Source organism: Phaethon aethereus (assembly GCF_964289735.1).
Source record: "Phaethon aethereus genome assembly, chromosome: 6".
In the NCBI taxonomy this organism is placed as follows: domain Eukaryota; kingdom Metazoa; phylum Chordata; class Aves; order Phaethontiformes; family Phaethontidae; genus Phaethon; species Phaethon aethereus.
Window position 1 is genome coordinate 43,420,392 of NC_138580.1, and position 25,593 is coordinate 43,445,984.

At 52.4% G+C, this 25,593-nt stretch overlaps 1 protein-coding gene across 1 annotated transcript; it reads left to right on the top strand.

The window, feature by feature from the left end:
- Window positions 1-1,188: 1,188 nt before the first annotated feature.
- COL6A2 (collagen type VI alpha 2 chain) lies at window positions 1,189-25,593 on the top strand (the record flags this gene model as incomplete). The annotated part of the gene is made up of 27 exons (XM_082001525.1): window positions 1,189-1,473; window positions 2,392-2,990; window positions 3,557-3,577; window positions 4,304-4,369; window positions 4,908-4,961; window positions 5,073-5,117; window positions 5,298-5,324; window positions 5,654-5,680; window positions 5,782-5,826; window positions 8,426-8,479; window positions 8,877-8,939; window positions 9,199-9,261; window positions 10,161-10,250; window positions 11,126-11,188; window positions 11,594-11,656; window positions 11,807-11,869; window positions 12,421-12,483; window positions 12,907-12,957; window positions 13,344-13,379; window positions 13,754-13,816; window positions 14,061-14,123; window positions 14,414-14,449; window positions 14,708-14,753; window positions 15,296-15,448; window positions 15,706-16,158; window positions 16,469-16,507; window positions 24,986-25,593. Exons 1-27 carry the CDS (start codon window positions 1,368-1,370, stop codon window positions 25,591-25,593), a joined length of 3,060 nt encoding a protein of 1,019 aa, XP_081857651.1. The 5' UTR covers window positions 1,189-1,367.

The window sequence follows — 25,593 nt, forward strand, 5'->3', positions numbered from 1 at the left end:
GTCAGTGTTGTAAGGATGCCGGCAGCACTGATAGGAACCAGTCTTTCCAGCACAAACCAGTTTGCAGAACCCTGTGATGCGCTGCAGCTTGCAGGGTAAGCTGGAACGGGACATGTCCCACCAGCGAACAGCTGGTCACCACATGGAGAGAGGGCTCTAGAGAGATGGAGGGGGAGCTGAGCTGTCTGTATTCTTCAGGTAATGCCATTTTTCATGCAACTAAGGCAGCAGCTCAGCTGGGTGGCTAACCTGCCCTCCCCCTGCGTAGCCAATGAACCGAATGCATTCTCAGTGTCTTTTCAAGCCTTGGACTCTTCCAAGAGCTACCAAAAAAAGCCATTTAAGGAAGAAGCTCTCTTTCTGGACTGGACTCAGGCCTTCTTCTCCTAACAGAGATCACACATGCCCGTTTTTGGTTTGTGTTGTGTTGTCCCCCAAGCAGAAAAATGTCTATGCTACTACTTGGTCTGTGTGCCACCAAGGGGCCGTGCTGGCCAGTGTGGCTCCCCTCTAGTCATAAAGGCCAGCATTGCCTCTTCCTCCATATTCTTTGCTGTTGATAAGTGTCACTTGGGTTCCGTCTGTGAATGTCCTTTCAAAGCCTGGGTTCCTCTGAACACTTATATGTAAATTCCCAAGAACTTTTCAGGCTCTAAGTCTTCTGCTGCTTAAGTTACCATAACCCTACACAAAACATACTCCCATGTGCAGCTGGACCTCAGAGGCTCCATGATGGTTTGAATGCTAAAGATGTGCATTTCTTCAAGTGCTTGTTTACTCATCCCTTCACTCCATGGGTTGTGCAGCCTACAAAGCAGCGCTCTTAAGCAAGGGATTTTGTACCTTTTCGGTACACGCAGGCATCGCCACACCCACATGGCAAGTTGGAGGTGGAGAGGACTTGCTGCACACCATCACTGGTGGTCTGGCCAAGCAGGCAAAGAAAGGAGCATGGATGTTTACATCTGCATGGAGCAGGGGTGATGGAGTCAGAGTGGTCGAGTGGACAGACACGCACCTGGAGAGAAACCATCAAATCAGAAGATCCTGATGCACTGTCAATAGCTCCACCACCTGATCCCTTCCTTTAGACTGACAGAGAAGCTAAAGCACTTTTAAATCATTTGCCCATACGCCAACAAAGGAAATATTTTAATTGCTTAGCCTTCAAGTCAGTATAAAAATCTATATTAGTGGCCCAGTGATGCATCACAGTGATGGAGAGGTTGTGTTTTTCATGCACAGGGTTTATAAGGAGCATTGGCTGGCTTTGTATCTTCCCAGCAGAGCTAGGAGGTTGTATGTTGTGCTTAACATGTAACTTGCATTTTCCCACAGGCATCTAAATATCCAGAGGAACTGCTGAGATGTTCCAAGAAGCCTTTTTTTCCATCCTCCTTTGTGTGGCTCTAGTTCCTCTCCAAGCTCAGTTTGATGGGGATCCTGGAGATGTCAGTCCTACCTCCTGTGCAGGTATTAACCAGATAATGTGGGTGTCTGTCTCCTTTGTAGGCAGCAATTTCACTGAAAGCAATGGCCACGCTCAGTTGTAGAGCCTGCTCACAAGGAATGGACAGTGGCACGTTACACCTCTCCTGCCCTTTGCAGTCCTAGACAGTGCCCTGGGGTAGCGATCCCTCCGTAGGGAGCACTATCCTCCACCGAAACTCCCATTTCTGGGTTTGCATTGGAGTGCAGAGAGGTAGAGATTGAAGATCTGGCATCTGCCAGTGGTGGCTTCCCCCAGCCGATGCAGTAATAAATACCAGTCAGTCTCCAGAGCTCAGCTCTGTATCTGATGTCCGAGCATGGTCCATTTTGAATTTTATGATTTTAGTGCTTTTCAGTTGCAATGTGGAGGAGGTTCACAAAAAATTGACTTTTGAAAAAAATGGCAAGGTTTTCAAGATTGATTCAAAAGTGAGCAGATTTTGAAGTCCTGGGCACTGGAGAGTCATCTAATGCACACACAGATGTTACTGCTTGAGCTAAGTGGGACTTGTGCCTTTTCCAGTATCGCACTTCGGCACAACCTTTTGGAAAATGTTTATAAATCAGAGAGCAACCAGCAGCCTGGCAGGCAGGGCATTCATTTCATGCAGGAGAGTAAAAGTCATACCCTTGCTCTTCTTTGTTCCAACCTGGCACTTAGTCCTCACTTTCCTCATTTCCTCCAACCCAGGTGGAAATAACCCAGCCCAATTAGGAAAGCTGCAACACCCTTGCAGGAAGCAGAACCTCGAGCCTCGTGCTGTGGTTTGCTTTTTTCACAACTCTATGTGCTGTCCCCTATGTGCTGTCTATATATGCTTCTCGGTCCAGGTTTCTGGGGGACAATGAAGGGGGTGCATGAAGTGCTCTGACATGGTCTGAATAATTGTCTCCATACAGAAAAACGGAACTGCCCCATCAATGTGTACTTCATTATTGACACCTCGGAGAGCGTTGCTCTGCAGACTGTGCCTATCCAGAGCCTCGTGGACCAAATAAAGCGGTTCATCCCTGTGTTCATCGATAAACTGGAGAGTGAGCTCTACCAGAACCAAGTCTACATCACTTGGCAGTTTGGTGGACTTCATTACTCGGATGTGGTGGAAATTTACAGCCCTTTGACGAGCAGCAAAGACATATACCTCCCCAGGCTGTCCGCTATTAACTACCTTGGCCGGGGCACCTTCACGGACTGCGCTATCTCCAACATGACAGAGCAGATCCAGACACAGATGGCCTCGGGTGTGAACTTTGCAGTAGTCATCACTGATGGCCATGTCACTGGCAGCCCCTGCGGGGGAATGAAGATGCAGGCTGAGAGGGCACGAGACATGGGAATCAAGCTCTTCGCAGTGGCCCCCAGTGAGAAAGTCTACGAGCAGGGTCTGCGGGAGATCGCCAACCTGCCGCACGAGCTGTACCGCAACAACTACGCCATCACGCAGAAAGACACCCTGGACATCGATGTGAACACCATCGAGAGGATAATCCAAGCTATGGTACGGAGTGACGCCTGAGGTGCAGGCAGTATAGCGGGGGGGGCCAGAGAAGCAACGCGTGGATGGGGGAGATGCTTTCTGAGCAGTCCCACGGTGGGTTTTGGCAGGGCTCTAGAGAACACCTCTAGCAGGGAAAGGCTTCCGTTTTGTTTCTCTCCCTTTTCTACGTCCTTTCAGCACTTACAAGCCAAATGGAGTCTCAAGCATCTCTGATTTCTCTGGTTAGGAGCTTAACCAGGACTCCTGGGTTTGCACCTCTGCTCCCCAGCATGTCTGGGCCAGCTGCCACTCTAGTCCAGGCTCTTGCTCAAGGCCAGACCCATACCCCAGCCTACTCCCCATCCACGGGCACATGGAAGAGGGTGCAGCACCGAGACATGTGCTCACCATCAACATCGGCTTTGAGGCCCCACTTGTGAGGCACCGTTAATCAGGGGCTCTGCTGAGAACGTCTTTAAAGCCATGGGACCTTTACCACCTCCTTCCCTTGCAGGGGTGTGACGCTGCTTTTCTCTTGAGGCTGACCACCTTAACTGATTCTGTTCATCCTGTTTTCTCCTTTGCAGAAACACGAAGCCTACGGAGAGGTGAGTGAGCAGCATCTTCATGCCATTGCCACACGACACAAGTTTAAGTTACCTGACTTAGACAAGACCAGCTCGTACCCCGAAGTAGCAGCTGGCCAGATTTTGCAGCGAGCTGAGTGCGATGGGTCTCTGCCCACCCGTGGATCAGTGCAGAGGCAACCCAGCCCCTTACCCAGTGGCTAAAATGGAACACTGGACTCTTCACTTTCTGCCTCTCCCCCCACACATACCTGCAACGAATTCAGGTCTATTGAGTAGACTCATTTTGTCAGACGGAGGCATGTTTTGTAGGTGCTCTGCAAGCTGAAGCTCCTGCCCTGCTGGTATCACCCGAGCAGGGTTTGGCATGCACGGGGAGGGGTGTGTGGAGCGATGCACCGAAGGGCACACGCATCCCCGCTGGCCCCAGGCGAGCAAGCCCACACCACCCCGCCGGCCGCTTCGCCGCCCGGTTCGTTCAGCCTGGGCCCAGAGCCAAGCCATAATGAATGTGCTTATGGCAACTTCCTGCATTTAATTTACAGGCAGCGTTTTTCTGCAGGCTTGTCGCTGCCTCCACGCCTGCCCAGCTGGAGCCACAGTAGTTTTTTGCACTGGGCTCGCGGGGAGAGGTGCATGGGGAGCCGTGCTGCAGAGCCGAGCTTCAGGCGCGCGCTGGCGGAGCACATGAAGCGGCCGGCACGCCGCAGCCCCGCGGTTACACCTCCCACTTAATCTGTATTTCAGTGCTACAAGATGAGCTGCCTGGAGATCACAGGTCCGCCCGGTCCCAAGGGATACCGAGGGCAGAAGGTAAGTTGCCCTAACCTGCAGGAAGAGAATAATGCCCGTGCCTGCCACAGACGCCACAGGACGCCTGAGATCTCACCTCAGCTGCGGCAGCCTTCACAGACATAGCACCCCAGTGGGGAATAACTCCTCAGCGTCCGACCCGGCCGTGGGAGACCGCCACGCGGCAGCGAATGGCGCACGCAGCCGGCACCGGTGCCTCCTCTCGTCTGCGCCGAGGCGCATGCATTGACGGCAGCACAGACACCCGAGCAGCGGCCGTGCCCGCCGCAGCCGGCACCTTCAGCACCTGAGGACAACAGGAGTGAGGCAGCAGTTGCCTCCAACTCCCCCGCCCTCAAGAGCAGAGCTCTCGCATCTGCAGGGGGTCCCACTCTCCTCCCCATACATCCTTCCCCCCAGTAACGCAGGTCCCGCTCAGCCAGCGCGCTGCCCCAGGCTCTGGAGGAGCAGCAGCCGTGAGCCTGATGCTCCCAGAAACTGCCGTTTTCTTACAGCCAGCACCAAGCCCGGACTCATGTTGGGTTTTTTCTTTCCTTAGGGTGCAAAGGGGAACATGGGTGAGCCAGGATCCCCTGGGCTGAAGGGACGACAGGTGAGTTGTGGAAAGTCCCCCGCCACCGCAGCCAGCGGTGCTGTCCCTGCCTTAGCTGGGGACGCAGCTCTGCCGCGCGCGAGCTAATCCTCCGTGTCTTCTTCCCTTAAGGGTGACCCGGGTATTGAAGGTCCGATCGGATACCCTGGTCCCAAGGTAAGAATCCCATAGCCGGTGGCTGAGCTCTTTGCCCTCGCTGGTTTTTGGCAAAGCAGGGGCAGCGCTTCTTCTCCCTCTCACCTGCCTGTTTCCCACCCAAGACCCCCGACACTCCACTGCCTCCGCTCCTGCTGATCCCCAGGCACTCACAGGGTTTTTCTTCTTTTTTTTGTCTAGGGTGTCCCAGGGCTGAAAGGAGAGAAGGTGAGAAAGAAGAGACCAAATGGCATGTCTGGGCACTTGGGGGGTGGGAGGGGCACTTTTCTGTTGCAAAGAGGGTGATTTTAGCTGTAACGTAGATTAATAGCATTCTTAATATTATTAATAATATGTTATTAATTAATGACATTATTTGTGTAAATTAATAACAATCTTATTCATATGTAATTGCGGACGTGGGGAGGAATTTCCAGGGGCATCCCAAAGCCTGTCTCCTCCTTCAGGCATTGCTCAGTCTCTTGTGAAATGGTGATGTAAATGGCTGGGAGGTGATGTAGGCAGAGTGGCTGACGCCTGTCCTCTTCTTTCCCCAGGGCGAGATTGGATCCGATGGACGGAGGGTAAGAAAGGACATTTTCTAACTTGCACGTTGTTCCAGCTACCAGCCCCTGAGTGTGTGTTAACAGTTCACTGATCCCTCTTTTTTTCCCCTTGACCCCAGGGTGCTGCTGGTTTGGCAGGCAGGAACGGCACCGACGGACAGAAGGTAACACCACTTGGGAGCACCCTGTAATGTCGCTGCTGCCATTTCATTTCTTCACCCACCCTTGTCTCCACAGGTTGTTTTGTTTCTCCCATCCTGCATGCTAGTTTTTTGTTCTGAGGTGTCTATGAACCTATTTGCACGTTATTCTGCACGTCCTGTAGAAATTTTAGTAAAGCCTTTGACAGCACAGCACCTCCTGGAGAAACTGGCGGCTCTTGGCTTAGACAGGTTTACTCTTCGCTGGGTGAGGAACTGGCTGGATGGCCGAGCCCAGAGAGTTGTGGTGAACGATGTTAAATCCGGCTGGCGGCCGGTCACAAGCGGTGTTCCCCAGGGCTCGGTTCTGGGGCCGGTCTTGTTCAATATCTTTATAGATGATCTGGATGAGGGTCTGGATGAGTGCTCCCTCAGTAAGTTTGCAGATGACACCAAGCTGGGTGGGAGTGTTGATCTGCTGGAGGGTAGGGAGGGCTCTGCAGAGGGATCCGGACAGGCTGGATCGATGGGCTGAGGTCACCTGTATGAGGTTTAACAAGGCCAAGTGCCGGGTCCTGCACGTGGGTCACAACAACCCCATGCAATGCTACAGGCTTGGGGAGGAGTGGCTGGAGAGCTGCCTGGCGGAAAGGGACCTGGGGGTGCGGGTTGACAGCCGGCTGAACATGAGCTGGTGTGTGCCCAGGTGGCCAAGAAGGCCAACAGCATCCTGGCCTGTATCAGCAATGGTGTGGCCAGCGGGAGCAGGGCAGGGATTGTGCCCCTGTGCTCGGCACTGGTGAGGTTGCACCTCGAATCCTGTGTTTAGTGTTGGGCCCCTCACTACAAGAAGGACCTTGAGGTGCTCAAGCATGTCCAGAGAAGGGCAACGAAGCTGGTGAGGGGTGTGGAGCACAGATCTGATGAGGAGCGGCTGAGGGAACTGGGGGTGTTCAGTCTGGAGAAGAGGAGACTGAGGGGAGCCCTCATCGCTCTCTACAACTACCTGAAAGGGGGTTGTGGTGAGGTGGGGGTTGGTCTCTTCTCCCAAGTAACCAGCAATAGAACAAGAGGAAATGGCCTCAAGTTGCAGTAGGGGAGGTTTAGACTTGGTATTAGGAGAAATTTTTTTACTGAGAGAGTGGTCAAGCATTGGCACAGGCTGCCCAGGGAGGTGGTGAAGCCACCATCTCTGGAAGCGTTCAAAAAACGTGTGGATGTGACGCTTCAGGACATGGTTTAGTGGGCATGGTGGTGTTGGGTTGACGGTTGGACTTGATGATATTGAAGGTCCTTTCCAACCTTAATGGTTCTGTGATTCTGTAATATGTGAGCTAGCTGGAGATTAAGTAATCCAGGTAACAGAAGTGCTACCCCTTCGTCAGCAAGCTCTCTGCAGGAACTAGACGTGCAACCTGCGCTGTGCTCCTGCTGCAGAAGGTGATACAGCTGGATCATCTGGGTGTAGATATCTCATCTCAAGTGTTAGTGTCCCCTACAGCGGGTGTAAACAGAAAGTTTTGCAGAAATTTGGTTTTCAAGGCAGTTGATCACAGAATCTGAAATTTCATCTCTAAGTTACTGCCTGTTCTTAATATTAAAGCCCTAAAGCCTGGTTCAAGTACCTTGTAACAAAGTCCCTGAAATCCTCTGTCTCCTCTATGGTGACTGTAGAGGGCCATGACGTCCCTTAGATCCGCATGCCATGCAGATGTACCGCAGCAGGATAGCCTAATTTGAGATGATTTCATCTACCTTTTGGTTCCAACTATCCTTAGCATGTGCTTTCACCCATCCCATCCTAAATAGAGTTTTTCTGCCTACATTCAATAACAATTGCCAATCTTGAGTTCTCCAAACTGGGGATCTGTTTACTTCCCAATGTAGAGATTCCCACTGACAGAGCCATAGTGTGGCTCCAGCCCATACATAATTTTCACTTTCTGATATCTTTGGTGGTGATTCTTTAAGCGGCCTAAATTACCCATTCACGACACTTTGTCCGCTGTCCAGCACATGTTGGTTTTGCTCTGCATTTTCTCGTACACCCAGGCAAGTACATCTGTGAGATAATACCAATTCTTCTTCCCATTTCCAAAATGCCTGCTGAAGCTCTAAAACACAAAAAACCTTCAGTCACCACCACTCTCTAGCCAGGGCGAGCTGTCTAAGCATGGCCAGCAAAGCCGTTTCGGGGCAGAGAGCAAGGCGGTCACTGTTCCCGTGGTGTCCATCAGGCAGCGTGGTTCCTGTGAATCTGAGCTGCTCTGACGTGAGATGCGCAACAGAGGACCAGCACAACCGTGGGCACGAGTGACCACCAAATCCAGCTCAAGGGATGTGTCCGTCACCCAGGGCACATGTGCGGGACAAGCGTGCTTGAATTCCCACCAACACCTGTGCTGCCACTCGGGGCTTTTCAACTACTTTCTCCCCCTCCATTTGTCTCTGCCTTGTCCACACTGCTGTTTAAGGAACACACTTGCTATTTATTCTCTAATTGACCACAGGTATGGTCAGCAGATGTTGTTGAAAATTAGTAACTGTTAACAAGAAAAGCTGTATTTTCCCTTCAGACACGTACAGCTTCTCTGTCTTCTTCTTTTGAATGCTCTCTCTCTAGGGCAAGCTGGGGAGAATTGGACCACCGGGCTGCAAGGGAGACCCCGGTGACAAGGTAGGAAGGCTTTACTCTTTCACTCAGCATGTCAGACGTATTGCCCCAACTTCAGCTGCTGAATGGGTTGCACGTGCAGAGAGGTATGGCCAACAAGATGTTACTGGCCCATTTTCCAACCAATTGCATGATCTGACCCCAGGCCTGGGATCCCCAGAATGGGGAGAACGACCTGAATTTTTTGTGCCTCCTTTCCATGGGCAAGTAAGATGGGATGCCCCAGTGTCCCTCCCCTCCATATGGAGAGAAGGAGCTGCTCCTTTCATCAACACTAGCAACAAGCCAAAACTATTTTAGTCTCTAGAGCAACTTTCTAAGCCAGTCGATTTACTCTGCAGGGAAAGTGCGTCTTGTTGCCACTGCAAAATGTGTGGTTCTTTGTCCTTTCCCTCCCTAGGGCCCTGATGGCTACCCAGGAGATGCAGGAGACCAAGGTGAAAGAGGAGATGAAGGCATAAAGGTACAAGTACTCTGGACAGCGAGCAGAGGCCACCAGTGGGGACAGCTAAACACCATTGCCTGTATTTGCTCTTAAATCCTTCGCTACTCATGGAGCCCATAGGCTCTGTCTGCCTGGGGTCTGGATCCCATCACCAGGCACAGGAGCCAAGGGAAGAGCCTTGCTGGCCCTGGTTCTTGGGTCCTCATGGTGCACATCAGTGGTGCACAGCAACATGCCGAGGACACAGGCAATGACCATTGCTCTCTGGCTGTTTCAGGGAGATCCTGGCCGGCCTGGTCGCAGTGGACCCCCAGGACCCCCAGGAGAAAAAGGAAGCCCGGTAGGTTCATGCAGCATTCATATGTCTCCAGTGTCTTACTCGGGTCTGCTCCACATGGTATGGAGCCAAAGTGGTGTCGTGGGGCAGCTGCAGCACAAAGACGACTGCTTGCCAAGGCATCCTGGTGATTCTGCAAATTAGTCCACCAGCACGGAGAAAGCGCAAGCCCCTGGGTGGTCGAGTTAGCTCTCCCACCACGCGTGTCCCCACCAGTAGGGTGGGAAATGTCATGTGAGCAATGGGAGAGGGAACTGTGCAACATCCCTGCAGCTACCCAGAGCAAAACGAGGATGGTTCTGAAGCATTTGTCCAGAGCAGAGAAAAACAGGCAAAACAGACTTAGGAGGGTTTACCTTTCTTTCCGACCCTTTGCACTGCATCTTTCCTTCTCTTCCCATCTTCTCCTCAGTAGAAAGGCCCTGTTTGGCTGTGGTTTGTCCTGCCACAGTCTCATGACTTCCTCAGTGTTTGTGGCAGTGCCAGTGTTTGCAGGCTGTTTTTATTCACGTGAGTAAACTTTAACGATTAATTGCTCAGAGATGTATCGCAAGCTTTACCCACTGCCCTTGACCTTATAGCCAAAGGGGTTGCTATGTTGATGGCCAGTTACTTCAGACATGGTGGAGGAGGCTGAAATAGCCCTCTGGCTATTGCACAGGCGGGGCTGGACAGATGCTGTAAGGAAGAGCTGACAAGCCTTTGCACTGGTTGACGGAGAAAAGGTGACACAGCATCACACTGCTCCAAGGCTGGAGCCTGTGCATGTAGCTTTGACATGTAGGCATGACAGGTGCTGATACACACATCTGCTCAAGGGTGGACTGCTTGCCACTGGACGAGGTGTGTGTGTGCACCTTGACCTCTTTTCCGACCAGTTGTATTTCTTTTTCTTCTCCAAGGGACTTCCAGGCAACCCTGGAGCTCAAGGGCCTCCTGGAAGTAAGGGAAGCAGAGGAGAAACAGGACCTCCTGGACCCAAAGGAGAGCCTGTAAGTGTCTGAACAGATCTCTGGACAGTGGGCACACCAAAGGAGCCTGATGCTGTTTCATGGATGAGCTCTGAGAAACTGTCCCATTTAGCCTGCCTGCCCTGCCTTCTGCATCCCAAAAGATGTGCAGATGCTGATCTCCTTGTCTCCACCATGTTCACAGAGCAATACTGCCATAATCCTAAGCCTGATGTTAACCTTTTCACCTTAGAGAAGCAACCTGGATTCTCACATAACCACAGACGCCTCTGTGGATGCCCAGGGACCCCTTGGCTGTACTCTAGCAAGTTCCCCAAACCTCTGCCTTCTTACAGGAGCTCACCGAGTGAAGATCGGGTGGCTGTTACGGTAGAGTTCTCTGAAAAGGGCAGCATCAAATCGTAGCCCTGTCGTGACATCGGTGGTGCCACACAGACCCAAGTTAATCTGATGTGGCACTGCGAAATTTGGGGAGTGGACTGGAGGTGACATTCCCTGGCAGAATGCAGCAACACGGCTCCACCAGCACCAAAAGGCCAGAGCCCAGCCAGCTTGAGTCCTTGTGCAAGATCTGGTGGGGGAAGCAACGCCAGAGGAGCTGGAAGTAAAGCAGAGTCTTTAACCCTGAGGGAATGAACCACGAGTGTTCGTGGTCACAGCGGTGACCACCCTCCTGAAAGAACAGTCTGGCCGTGGGTTCCCAAAAGCCAAAGGCAAGATCCCCCAAGCAGTGCCAACATGGGCATCCCTGCTCCCCTGCTGCCAGGTACATGCCGGCTCAGGGGGCAAGGAGACACATCTTGGGCCAGGAGGGAGAAGGCAGGGCAGCCAGGTGACACTGCTATGGTAGCATCCATCTTTGCATCCCGTTTATGTGACTTTCTGTGTCTGCCGAGGGTCGACGTGGAGATCCAGGGACGAAAGGCAGCAAAGGCACCCCTGGGGCCAAAGGGGAAAGGGTGAGTAAAGCAACCGCCCAGACCATTGCAAATGAGCCCAAGATGCACAGGACTGGTGTGTGTGATGCACTACTGCCCAGCCACGAAGTGTCCAACACCAGAGCTGGGAATTGCAGATCCCAGTGGGCTCTGCATGTGTGCTCTGCTCCCCCTGTGCCCGCTGCCTGCCCTAGTGGAGCAGGCACAGCCTCCTCTTCCAGGGCTTGATTCGGAGAGGGGATGAAAGGCAGCAAAGCTCAAGGCTAAGCAGCGTGTTCAGAGAACATGCTGCCCTGATGCCATGTTTCAAGCCAAGAAACCAGATTTGAGAATGGCATCATGCCTCCTCGCACCAAGGAGCACTGCCATGCTCACAAACAGCATTGGAGACATCCCTGACCGGGAATATCTTTACTCTCCTCACAGGGAGATCCTGGTCCAGAAGGTCCTCGTGGTCTGCCCGGCGAGGTTGGAAGCAAAGGAGCAAGGGTAAGCATGGAGCAGGGCTTGGTGACAGCCTGGGGGAGGAAAAGCTCTGCCCAGGGCACACACTCTGGGGCAGCTCACGTGGCCTTCCTCCTCATGGACACCTGCCTGTAACTGCCTCTGTACGCTCTTGTGTCTTGCTTTGCTTTGCAGGGAGACCAAGGACTGCCAGGACCCCGAGGCCCTTCAGGTGTTGTGGGAGAGCCAGGCAAGATAGTAAGTCATCCTGGGGCACCTGTTTGACGGTGTCCTCCCTCTGCGGTGAGGGCTTGTCCTACTGACATAAGCTGGCTGCACTGTCCCTCCCAAGGGGAGCCTGCCTGACTTTTTCTCAGGGAGGCTCAAAAATTAGCCCAGAGACCCCTATCTAGTCCTTTCCAGGGCAAGGAGAAATTGCAGGACGCAGGGGTTCCTGCTTTTCCGTCACTCCCATCCTAAGTGTTCCCATGACAATGTGGAAGGGACCACATCAGAGCGGGTCATGGGGGGAGGAAAGATGGAGCTCCCCGGGCAGCCATTTGTCCTGGGTCTGTGGCTAGTCCAGCACCCCACTGTGGCAACAGTGCCATGACATCTGTGTGGCTCCGTGGGATGCAGGAACCCAAGTGCTGAATCATTCGCTGTCACAGTAACCTCATCGGGGGGGAAGATGGTCTCACAGCATCATCTCAAGAGCTGGTTTCTCCAGCACGGTCCCCTGTGCGGCCAGGGAGCCACAAGGAACATCCTCACCCCCTTCTTCCACTCTCCTCAACGCTATCCTGCAGGGATCACGTGGGGACCCTGGTGACTTGGGCCCAAGAGGAGATGCTGGACCACCAGGACCAAAGGTAAAGTACCTGAATACAACTCTGCATTTGAAAAGGTATTTTGATGTGCTTTTTTATTATCATTAAAAAAAAGGCAGTTTCCACTGCAGAAACTTGTGTGCCTCGGAAAGAGAACGGCTCAAACCTGAGCCTCCCTATGAGGCAGAGACGTAGATCTTGCTCTGGCCAAGGCAGCTCTGATTGCACCCCTCACCCTGCACAGATTCAGGGGTGTCCCTGGTATGTGACATCCCCAAGACCAAGACCCTGCGAAGCTTTGCTCCGCACAGCCGCTCCCAAAGTTTGAGGCACAGCTGCAGAAGCCACATCTCCTGGGACTGTCTCACCCCAAGAGAAGATGAAAACAGCTCTGACTGTCGCTGGCGTTGCCAGGTCAGAAAGGCCGGGTTTGGTTTCTGATGGGTCATTTTTTTTCTACCAAAGGGTGACAGAGGCAGACCTGGCTTTAGCTACCCTGGACCCAGAGGACCGCAGGTACGAATGCCTCATGCAGCGCAGACATACGTGCTGTGAGGAAGCCCGTTTCGGTGGAGGTCGCTGTTGGAGCTGAGCAGCCTGGGAGAAGAGGGAAGGAGTAAACAAAGTGATCAGGGTCACGAAAATGTGGAGCCCACAGAGGGGGCGAGGGGGTTGAACACTGGGACTGAACCTGGCTGCAGCTGCGTCAGCCTCGTGGCAGAGGTGCTGGGGACTCCAGCCTTAGCGGCGGTGATGGGGAGGAGGCTGCACCTACCACCCCAACCATCAGCCTGACCCTTGCTGTTCATCTTTGTGCCCCTCACTGCAAACAGCATATCTGCGTGCACGGTGGGGTGCCAGTACTGGTCGGGTGCTGACCTCTCCCTGTTTTCCCTTCGCAGGGTGACAAGGGTGAGAAGGGGCAGCCAGGGCCCAAGGTGAGTGTGTTTGTCTCCATCGCCTGTTTTTCATACTGACCGAAATGCAGAGTAGTTGTCGCCCGAGCCTGCGGCTGTGTGGCCGAGGAGCCTGTCCTGCTGGTGGCTATTCCCTGCAGCTGCGGAGCCTGGGTGTACCTCCCAAGCCTGTCTCCTTTTGAAACCATCTGAAACATGCTTTGCAAAACTTCTTTATTCTTAGCTAATGCCTATGTAAACACCGCTTATTTGCTCTGCACTGAGCTGCTGGTTTAGAGGGTGCTCTCCTGGCCCAGGCATGCATGTGTTTTTGAAGGGCTCGTAGCAGTACTGCCTCTGCCTGAGCACATCCAGATGTGCTCCGTGCCGGATCTGTTTCTCTTTCCTTCGAGCAGGGAGGAAGAGGTGAGCTTGGACCAAAAGGAGTGCAAGGGACCAAAGGAGAGAAGGGGGAACCGGTAAGCAGACTTCCCGGGCTGCCTGCGGGGTCAGCATCCCCCTTCCACACCTCTGCTGGGGCGCTGGGGATGGCGCTGGCCGCTCTCCTGCCTGCCCCATGTCCCCAGGCTCAGCTGTGGCAGCTGGTGACCACGCTCAGCAGGGCCGTGCCTGATGAGGGGCTCAGGAGGAGCCCTGAACACTGGCGGCTGCATGGCCAGCCTTGCCAGGGAAATATTTGACACTTCTTTGCTTCTTCCCCAGGGTGATCCTGGCCCGGGAGGTGAGCCCGGACCCCGCGGTCCAACTGGTGAAGCAGGCCCAGAGGTACAGTACCATGTCATCGTGTCTGAGCAGATGCTGCATCTCCCTCCTCTCCTTCCCACTTCTCCTTGATGCTCTGAAGCCCCGAGGAGCCCAGTGGGTCTCCCTGCAGCCGGGTTTGCTGGAGGGGACACCAGCTGCTAGACATGTCTGCTGGCTCCCGGCGACGCTTTCCTACCCTCCCTGTGGCAGACCTCTGCAAAAAGCCACGCTTTCGATGGCTCTGACATCTACTTCCCAAAAAGGGAAGTCATGGGAAAACTCTGCCTGAAATCCCTGTGCTCTTCTTACAGGGGACCCCCGGCCCACCAGGAGATCCTGGTCTGACTGTAAGTAGCGCTGCTCTGCAGCCCCCCGTGCTCCTCCTCCTGGGGCACTTGTGGGTTTGCTGCGCACAGCCTGAGAACGAAACAGGGCACCGGGTCCTGCCGCTGCCCAGCAGACGTGGCCTGTGGCTTCCCACGGGAGCCAAGGGGAGAGGGGAGGGGGCCAGTTGGGTGGGAAGGAAAAGGGGAGTCTTTACCTTAGAGGGGACGGATGCCGCCTAAGGGGAGGGAGGCATTCACCCTGCACCCCTTTGCTGGCAGGACTGTGACGTGATGACCTACGTGCGAGAGACGTGCGGATGCTGTGGTGAGCAGACCATCGCCGCTCCCCAGGGCGGGGGACCGACCACTCGAGGGGTGGGGAAAGGGAGTCACCAGAGGCTGCCTCCTTCTTTAGGAGCTCCCTTGAGGGAGCTCTGCCCTGTGAGCTGCCCTTTGCACTGAGCCACCGGCACGGCGGGCTCTTCGCCGCTCTGCACAGCACTGCATCCTGCAGAGGAGACACCATGGGAAGCCCTTCCCTGCTCACCCCACTCCCAGCCCACCACAGGGCACGGTGGCACCACAGGGGCAGCCTGGCTTACCTCCCAAAATTTAGCTCTGCCATTGCAGGAGCAGTGAGCTGTAACATCGAGTTGCGTGGCCCAGATGATATTACACAGAAAGACAGAAAGACGCATGTATAACCCTCCCTGTGCTGCTGGCTGCAGGCAGCACCACAAACCCTGTGGATGGTTGGTGTGATGCTAACTCTCTCTGTCTTCCTGTAGATGGTCTCTTCTGCCCTGGTGGCTCTTGTTCCCATCACCACTGACCTGTGCGTTTTCCTCCTTCTGCCCCTCTCCCCAGACTGTGAGAAGCGCTGCGGTGCCCTGGACATCATGTTTGTCATAGACAGCTCAGAGAGTATCGGCTACACCAACTTCACGCTGGAGAAAAATTTTGTTGTCAATGTGGTCAGCCGGCTGGGCTCTATTGCCAAGGACCCCAAGTCGCAGACAGGTCTGAACTGTGTGGGGACAGAGTGGGGCACGGGAAAAGAAAAGGGTCTTGTATCCCTCCAGATTTCACGTTTGTCTGTAGCTGCCTTGGGCTGCAATCCAGAATTTTTGCAGGAGTTTCTGCTTTTCCCTCTTCCCTTCCCAGCTTTGTGGGCCAATCAGGCAGCTCTTTGCTGATATGAAAGTTTGCAGATTTTGTCCACTTTTCACTGAGGATGCAAAGCCAGGTAACGTGGGAAATTGCTGCTTCGTTGGCAGGTGCCCGTGTTGGGGTGGTGCAGTACAGTCACGAGGGGACTTTCGAAGCCATCAAGCTTGATGATGACCGCATTGATTCACTGTCAAGCTTCAAGGAAGCAGTGAAGCGCCTAGAGTGGATCGCTGGAGGCACCTGGACACCGTCTGCCCTTCAGTTTGCCTACAACAAGCTCATCAAGGAAAGCAGGCGAGAGAAAGCCCAAGTGTTTGCTGTGGTGATCACAGATGGGCGCTACGACCCCCGGGATGATGACAAGAACCTAGGGGCTCTTTGCGGTAGAGATGTGGTCGTCAACACCATTGGCATTGGAGACATGTTTGATCAGCCAGAACAGAGTGAGACCCTGGTCTCCATCGCCTGCAATGAACCTCAGCGAGTCCAGAAGATGAGGCTCTTCTCAGACCTGGTGGCAGAGGAATTCATTGACAAGATGGAGGACGTGCTCTGCCCAGGTCTGTACCTGTCCTTGTGCAGTTCTTACTGAAACTGGAGTTTCCACTCCCAGGGTTGGAGGTGGGGGGCACATATGGTGCACTGCAATGATGACACTGTGTCCCAGCGGGCTGGCCAGTAGCTCATAAGCTGTGTCATTCATGGTGGGGGCTGTCCCTGGATAAACAGTCCTTCCTCAGACACAGGCCAGCCTTTTGGGGCAGTCTTTGGCGTCCTTGTAAGAGACCTCACCCTGCCCCACTGACTGTGCAAGCTGTGAAGGGGGATGGCAGCACATCACTCAGTTTTCCTTGTTTCTTCTCCTTCCAGATCCACAGATTGTCTGCCCTGAGCTGCCCTGTCAGACAGGTAAACATTATGAATAGCTTCATGCCATCTGCACAAAAGTGGTAGGTCCAGGGGAGAATGCACAAGGCTCAGGAGTCCGAGGGGGTGTGCAACTCTGTTCATTCCCTTTGGATGGCAGGAGTTCGGGAAATAGTGCCACTTTACATGAGGAGACGCTCCAGGGTTTCATCTCCTACTCTTTCCCTGTCTCTCTGAGTTCTCTGCACGGGTAGGTACGAGTGCACCGTGTCAGTGCACCCACATGGCTCAGCCCTGATATTTCTCCCTGTCCCAATTCCTGGGAGCCACCAGGTTTTGAACTCCAGTTAATTTCTTACTTGGTCCATGTCTCTATCAAGTCAAAACCCCCTTGCTAAACTCTCCCACCCATGCGACCTTCGAAATGCAGAGTCCAACCTGCAGCACCGGACAGGATACTCCTTGGGAGTGACAAGGGCAGAGCAGGGGGTAGGGACCGTTTGGAAAATGACACCATAGTGGACCCAAAGCTTTGGCTTCTCTAACGCTGGCTGTGTTTAATTAACAATTAACTCAGGGTGTTGGATTAAAGGAAAAAGGCTGTAAGGATCCTCCGGTATAAAGGAGACAGCTGCTGCTCCCTGCAGGTAGCTTTACTTGATCACATTTTGCTTGTTAAGGGGCAGATCTGCAACCTAAATTCCTAAAGATCCTGTCTGAGTCTCTGTGCCTCTTTAAATACCATAGATGCACTATTTGCTGATATACACAAAGCTTATAGGGGACAAGGTTTTGCCAGTTCTTGCGATTTTTATCTCTGCTCTTGCTGTGAATGTTTTTGTGGAGGTCCCCAGCTTCAACTCAGTGTTATACAGAATCTCAAATTTCAGTTTCAAAGAAGTCTCTTTGTTTCCATGCAAAGCAAAGAAAAACTGGTCTCAGGATGCTCAGAATCTGAAGACAGAACAGCTATAATTATCCCTGTCTAAAATCTCTCACTAGTATTTTGAGATTTTGCACCTGGCCATGCAGAGAGCACAATGGCCAACCGTGATGCTGAGCTATCCACAGGCTCCTCTGCACTGTCCTTTGAGGAGCTTTGTCCTGCGGATCGATGCACGAGGAGGCGATTTCCCCTTGCCGCACTGCTGACTGCTCAGGTGTCTTCAAGAGTTTTGGTCTTTGCAGCCTCCCCGTTTCTGAGGAACACTGCAGGAGAGAGACTGACCCAAGCAGTGGCACACTCATGTTCTCCTAGGCTCGGGCCTTCAGAGCCCTCCAAAGCAATGCGAAGTTGGCGGTACTTTCCCTGTAGTGCAACTTGGGTGTTTCTGTTCCTGATGCAAGGTGAGAACAGCTTGCTGGTACCTGACAGTCCTGGAGACCAGAACAAAAACGGCTTGAGGAGGCATCCGAGGGGGTTCCCTGTTGGGCGAATTCCTCAAGACATGCCATAAGCAGGCCAGGTCAAGTGCAGGCCCTACACCTGCGCCCCAGAGGACATGGAAGGTGGAGTGACCTGGCTGGATAGGGGTGGGCATCCTGTGAAAGTACCAGTACACCCACCTCAGCATGGGCAAAAGTTGTCCTGGTGTGCAAGGTTCTGTGCTAGGCCCAGTAGATCAAGTTTTAAGTGACATCCAGGGATTCAGTGCCTTCCACCCACTGCACTGGATGGTCCATGATGCAATCTTTCATCATTTAGAAGGATTTGCAATGATCACACTTGCCTAGTGACAAGGGAACATGTTGGATGGGATATGACATAAGGCATATGACAGAGCCTGAGGCTTCTCTGCTCAGTGCTCAGCTTCCCCTTGTTCTCCGAGAACATCTCAAGAGCTGGTGCCAATTCACATGCAAACCCTTTGGATGGAGATGGTGCCCTTCACAGGGTATGTGCGTGAGCTTCGTGCACATCCGATGCGCATGTCCAGTCACAGACAGGCCAGACAGGTTCAGGTCAGGGAGGCAGCCACCTCCAGCCCTGTTCTTGGCCCGTGGCTATCAGAGTTGCAGTCCTGGAACTTTAAGGAGCAAATCAATTGCTCATGCCAGGTACCCCAGCTTGGGTATTGTCAGCAGAGCACAGAGGGGGACAGGGATTACATACACCCCGGCTTCCTTCCTGCTGCCTTGCAGAGCCAGGCATGTCACCGGTTCAGGTTCACATCTGCAGCTGAAGGCGTGCTGCCTCAGTGCTTTGCCTAAGAAAATCCAGGTTTTCCTGTTCTCAGGACAGACCCTTGTCTCTCTGTTACCGCCTATCGATTACTGCGGTGCTAACAGGGTGCTGGAGGGCTGAACAGGTTAAATGCTCAGCAAATCTCAACTGACCACCCGCTTTGACAGAAACCGCATGATGCTCTGTGAGGCTCTTTCTAACCCCTGCAAAAGGCTTTGCTTTGAGCTTTGGGATTTTATTTGAACTTAAGTTCAGTGCAGCCAGGTGGAGATGGAGGCTCTCAGGGTCCTGACTAGCCCAGACACCGCACAGGAGCATTGCACACCACAGAGCAGTGGCTCTGCCAAGGTGCAGCAGGCTGGGTGCCAGGCAAGGGGTTCACATAATGCTGTCCCTTAGATGTCTTTCTGGCTGTACAGCATCATGTGTACAGTTTGCATGTAGCAGAGTTCAAAGCTACATGACAGCTGAATCCTGTATGCAGAAAGAAGTTGGACCCCGTGGCTCTCTTCCCAAGCACCGCTCTTTCTCCATCGTGCATATGCTGGACAAGTAGCAAGGAACTGGGCAGCTAAGGTTTCACGTCATTTTCTGAGGTCTCTCCACTGATGTGTGAGTGATTTCAGTATGAATCCCACGGTTCCTCAAACATAAATGTGAAAGAAAGATTTAAAATCTGGCTTTGGTCTTTACTTCTCTGTCCCTCATTAGCTCTGTTCTTCTCTGGTGTAGAGAACCGGCACGTAGGAAAGCCAGGTAGCTTTCAGAGACACAGCCATTGCTAGCAAGCCCTGAAAATATTCTTTTGACGCTCACTTGCAGATGACAGGAACCCTGGGAACGTAAACCCACTTATTTTCCGCCCCATGGAAGAGGGAGTCAACATAGATTTCCCCAGCACCATACATTCGATCGCCCAGTTCCTAAACTCCACGCGGGAAACCCAGGACCCCAGCATGTACACCCAGCTGGTGGCCACTTTGGCCTTTACCGCCGAAAAAGCCAAGTTTGCCACTGGAAATGAGCGGCAAGAGTGGATGGACTTGTTCATTGACACTTTCAAAATGGTGCACAGCGAGATTGTGGGGGACCCAGAAACTGTGCTAGGGCTTTGCTGACACCTCCATTAGAGATCGCATGAAGCGGGTGGAGGTAGAGGTTGAGTGGAGGTGGTAATCGTCTTTCCTTGAGTGCCTGTTTGGCAGAGGGGACAGGTACATTAGTAGATGCTTTTAGTTTAGGAGGAACACAGGCAGTGAAACGGCTTGGTTGTGGTCAGCCAGGGATGTGACACAAGGGGCTGTCCTCTCCGGCTTGGCTGGCTGGTGGGCACGGCAGCTTTCTCCAGCGATGTCAAGAGATGCTCTTGCTTTGTGCACTGCTCTTCTGCGTTTCCTCGGTCTCTGAGCCAGCCCTCCCGCGCTCTCACCCTGCTCCAGCAGGCTAGTGTGTCCCAGCCCTCAGCCGCACGCGAGCACCAGGCTCCACCAAGGAGATGGCTGGCATGCACGTGGCTGAGGGCCAGAGCGAGACCCTCGCTTGCAGAGAGCCTAACGATGCGCTTTCCCCATACCTTCCTACGTATGTCTTCGCTGACCGCTTCTGAAGCTTCTTCTGCATCCTCGCGCTGTGTTACCGTGAGGGTTCTCTTCGGGTCCTGAAAACCATTTGTGTGGCAAGACTGGTAAAGCAAGGTGCATCTCCTCTCGCCGCCGTGAGTGTCTCTGTACAACCATTCAATGGGCAGTTGGGGGTATTGAGGGGAAAGAGCAAACACTGTGGGAGAGGGGACAACCCTGGCTTTCCACTGAGAGCACCAAAACCTTCTCTCAGAAGCTGTATGAGCTCCCTCTGTCTTTTTCTCTGCTTGTACATTTGTGTTTCTTCTGTCTTAATTAACACCGTGTACTTGTTCATATCCAAGAGGTAGAAGTTATGTCGGACTAGGCAGTCCAAAGCAAAAAATCCATGAGTCAAACCTCTGTGATACATTATGTGAGCTATTCGAAAGCAAGTATTTAAACTTGCAATATAACCCATTCAATCCATACCCAGTGCTAGTTTAGTTCAGAGAGACTACAGACCCACCACTTGTGCTGCGGGTATGTGCGTTTAGACAAGGGGTGATATTTCCACCAGCTCAGCTGCCCCTGGTTTTCACAAAAAGTCGGGCAGGTGACTGCTATTCCTGCCTCCAGAATAACTACTGCCCACTCAAGCTGTAAGAAGAGAAAACAGCATTTCGTGTGCAGACACAAGAGTAGAAATGCTTACTGCTGGCAAGTGAATTTTGCAGCCTCTCTGACATGGTATTAATGCAATAAAGTATACTGAGCAAATGTCATATTTAATGGGTAGAAGGGAGATGTACGGTCTTGAAAAATGCGGCTGGGCTGTGATGTTTCCAGCTGTGCAAAGTGGAGCCAGTTGCCGAGCTCAGGCACGGGAACGGGAACGAGGAACTTGCCCAGCTGGAACTTCTTGCCCCAGTATCTGGGGCTTGCCCGTCTAGGCTAGAAGCCGTCTGGCGACAGGCACGCAGGGGAGGTGTTTGTGTTGCTCGGCACACGAGCGGGTCAGGCGCACTGCACAAAAATAGTCTTTCTCCCAAGGTTTCAGCAGTTTTTTCTCCCCGCCTATAGGGCCAGGGAGCTCAGTGAACTCCGCTATTGGCATATAACGGAGGGAAAATCGTTCAGAGAGCTTTAAATGGTGTGCTCAGAGTTTTAGGTGAAGGCAAAAGGATGAGGATCTGTCTGTGTCTGAGTCCATATGCTAGCATCTGGTCATAACCCACGTATTCCAGGTGGTCTGTGCAAAGCCAAGCTCCCTATTCTGTTTTGATTTTTACCCCAAAAGCAGCATGTGACTTAGCCAGCTGGGATGCAAGTAAGAAGACTGAACTCAAGAGTAGTTAAGCTGCTCCAGCAATGACACTAGAGGAAAACCCCCACGAAACACTTACCTGAAGAGAGCACCTCAGGGCTGGGACGTTTTGCTGAACAAGACGATGATTTGGCAAGACTTCAGCAAAGGGGGTTTAGACCTCATCACACAGTGGCTGTTTATTTCATTTCCTTTGGAAATATTTCCTAGCAAAGCAGTGCAACAGGGGAAAAGAAGTTTTTTACTTCTTGAGAACCTTCAGCTCATTATGGGGTGGGGTGGGGAGGGGGGAAGAAGAGAGAAAATGTCTCTTTGCCTGAGCAGTATTTGCGTTGGCCCTTGTTAGACAGAGGCAAGCGGGTGTAGTGCTGTTTTGCTAACATAATGCTGGCTAATCCCTCTGATAAAACCAGATAGATTTCGTCGCAGCAGCGGTTCCTTCAGTGAAGCTCTTGGGCAAAGGAAGGACACAGATCAGAGGTTGGGGAAAGGACAGTCCACACCTCCCGAAAGACACGGGAGGGGTTTGTGAAAGGGCTGGGAGGTCTGTCCCCATCTCGCTGTCGCTTTCATCTCCACTGTCAACACGGTGCAACAGCAGAGGAAATGCAAGTTACCCCAGTTTTAGAGGCAGCAGGAACATGATGTGAATGGGTGGGGTTGCTCTGCAGATGCGCGTAACTAGGTGGGTTGCTAACGGCAGGAAAATCGATGGTATTTCTGCTTTTTGTGCTATCTCTGTTAGATGTCCTCAGCTGCGTCCTAGCACGTGGTGTGCAGCACGGTGAGCTGCAGGCATTCGTGCCTTGCTGTAAGCCGCTTGAGAAGGACTGGTGCTCCAATTAAAAGCATGACGCGAAGATTTTAGTTGGCCTAATTCGTGGTGGTGCCTCCGAGAGCTTATCCCTAGTTAAGGATGAGAATCCTGTTCCTTGCTGCAGGAAAGAGTGCTCAGGTCCTCAACCTCCCAGAAATGGGAACAAGCTGCAACCGAAGCATGACACTGAACAGGGTAAACCCAAGGTTCTGCTGCGCTGCCTCGCACCCATTACGTTCTCATGGGATAACTTGTATGTAAAGGCATCTTATCGCACAGCTCAAAGGCAGCACTGTCCTGCTGTGAGGGCTGAGCAGCAAGTGGAGCGTCCTGCAGGAGAGGCTGCCTGGAGAGCCAGATGTCTGTTACGGTCTTGCTGAAGCTCTGTGGAGTGACGCTGCTCTCAGCCATGGTCTGCTTAACTAGGAGCTCTTAAGGCTTGCTTCGGGTCATGCGGGAGGTGAGTGGATCTTGCTTGTCGTCTCAAGAAACATGACTACATGTAGACAAGTATGGGAGCAGACAGACTGGTAACACTTCTCCAACACGATATGCAGCCCTCACTCCCAACTCGCTCGCTCCCACCTGCTTTTGCAGACCCCCATGTAGATTTTGGTCTGTGTGGTTGGCATGCCTGCCTTCCTTTCCCCCTCCACAACTGCACAGAGCAGGTGAGGACCAGGAGTGCAGGCGCTGCCAAGGCAAAATATCCTTGTGGCAGCAGCACCGGTGTACCAGGAACTGCAGCATCAATGTACTTTTAGACAACATTTCTCAAGGAAGGTTGGGCAGAGGTGAGTACGTACCTTTATTGCTTTAAAGGAGTGAAGTATCACAGTTGAACTTCAAAATGCAATATTCAAAAAGCTCGTGGAAGAAAAAGCATCAGTTGGAGTTCGGTTTCTACTGCAGTCGGAACTGGCATTGCAGAAGCCTGTTGTTCACAGTAAGACAATGTACAGTAAGCACCATTCAAGGCATGCCATCGTAGATATGTTTTACTGTGTGGGCTAAGGAGAAATGCCAGTCTACAAGGTCAGGGAACATGATACAGAAACAACCACAGACTTTTGCAATGTCCAAAGAGTTAGGTTAAACCACAAGTACCAGCAGAAGTTCCTGCATCAGGTTTGACTGTTTTGTCATGGATGGAAGTGGTGCCAAATAGTCAGCAAGCTCAACGATATGCACCATCAGAGCTTCTGCTACGCCATCTTGTACTGCTGGACACTGTCTCTACAGTCTCAAGAGTGCATCTATCTATTTTGCTTAGAATATAACTTCGCTGTTGCCCACTGTTGACTACACACATAGTACTAATGTAGTAAACAACGATCCATTTGTTGCTCAGCTCATGCAAGGAATCACGCCGGTTCAGCACCCCACCGTGCTGAATCCAGGTGTAACAGCATTCAGCACTGAAAAAGCACTTTGTCAAGTTGGATTTGCTCATAGTACGGAAATTCAACCTAATGTGATACTCCTATCCCAAGAGTTACCCCTCACTGCTGGAAATGGATGCTCAAGCTGGGGCTGCTCCAGAATCTTCTATTCCTTGCTGGTCATGCAACAGAACACATCGGCTCTAGGACTTCACCCTTTTGAAATTCAGTCTTAGAGCCACAGAATTGCTTGACAGGGATATGGCCATTGCCCTGCTGCCAACTCAGGGGGTGGCCAGCCACAGCACGTACATCACAAATCAATATTGCTGTGCAGTCCTACTCCTGACTAGTGCTGTCAGCAGAGAAGGAAACTCAAAAGAGAAGAAGAAGAAATTCAGCAGTGCAGTAAGGGAAGAGTTTCTCCGAGAAGCGGTGCACGCAGAGGAACACAAAACGCAATACACATAACTACTGCAAAAGAGCAAAATAATGGTCCCTAACTAACAGTTGTGTCCAAAGATTGCTATTTTCTTCCCCCTTTTTTTCTGAGTTCATTCACTGTATATATTCATACACCCACATGTCCACTGTGTAGACAGGTGCTGTTCTGAGTCACTGAAGAACAATGTCCTACTGTGTTTCACTCAAATATCGGTCTATTACATATTACAAAAGCTGCTTTACTATGTACAGGTGCATCAACAAGGATAGTCTTGTTTTCCAACCGTATGACCCAACCTTTATAAGCTCTTCAGGAATTAGTGATTCCTGATTAAAATAATCTGGGTGAAAGGTATGAAAACAGCTTTCGTCCTACGAATCTGTGTGTGATGGGTAACTCTGAAAGTAAACCACTCTTTAGAAGTAACCGAGAGGTTTGCAGATGCTGCCTGCCATTAATCTCTGGATATTACAGATAAGAGCTGGGCACTGCTGTAAGGAGGTGGATGTAGTTCTGGAACTAAAAGGCACAGACCTGTCTAATGTCTTGGATGCCTGTGGAGGTCTGTCATAGGCCCCAGAATTAACATTCATTAAGACCTAGCGCACAGGAGCACAGGGAATCAGAAGCAAAGCTCCAACATTACCGGCTGCAAAGACAGGCTTTGGCAGCAGAGCGGGGCTGGTCCTTCTTTGGACAAAGATGCACAGAGGCGACTCCAGCCCGAACTGCCCAAGGCAAGGCCCAACCTTATTCTGTAGGCTTTCTTATGCTCCCAACCCTTGTCTTCTTCTTTCTCCTGCAGAGCTTGCAGTGGCCCAGTGCACACAGCGCCCCGTTGATGTCGTCTTCTTGCTCGACGGCTCTGAAAGGATCGGTGAGCAGAATTTCTACAGGGCCCACCACTTTGTGGAGGAGGTGGCCCGGCAGCTTACGCTGGCCAGGAGCAACAGTGACAACATGAATGCCCGGATTGCACTGCTGCAGTACGGCAGTGAGAGGGACCAGGATGTGGTCTTCCCACTGACCTACAACCTGACAGAAATCTCCAACGCCCTGGCACAGATCAAGTACCTGGACTCATCCTCCAACATCGGGTCAGCCATCATACACGCCATCAACAACATCGTGCTCAGCCCAGGAGATGGGCAGCGACTCGCCCGGCGCAATGCTGAGCTCTCCTTCGTCTTCATCACTGATGGCATCACAGGAAGCAAGAACCTCGAGGAGGCCATCAACTCCATGAAGAAGCAAGATGTCATGCCCACAGTACTGGCTCTCGGGAGTGATGTAGACATGGACGTCCTGCTGAAGCTTGGCCTTGGGGACCGGGCAGCCATCTTCCGGGAGAAGGACTATGACAGCCTCTCCCAGCCCAGCTTCTTCGACAGGTTCATTAGGTGGATATGTTAA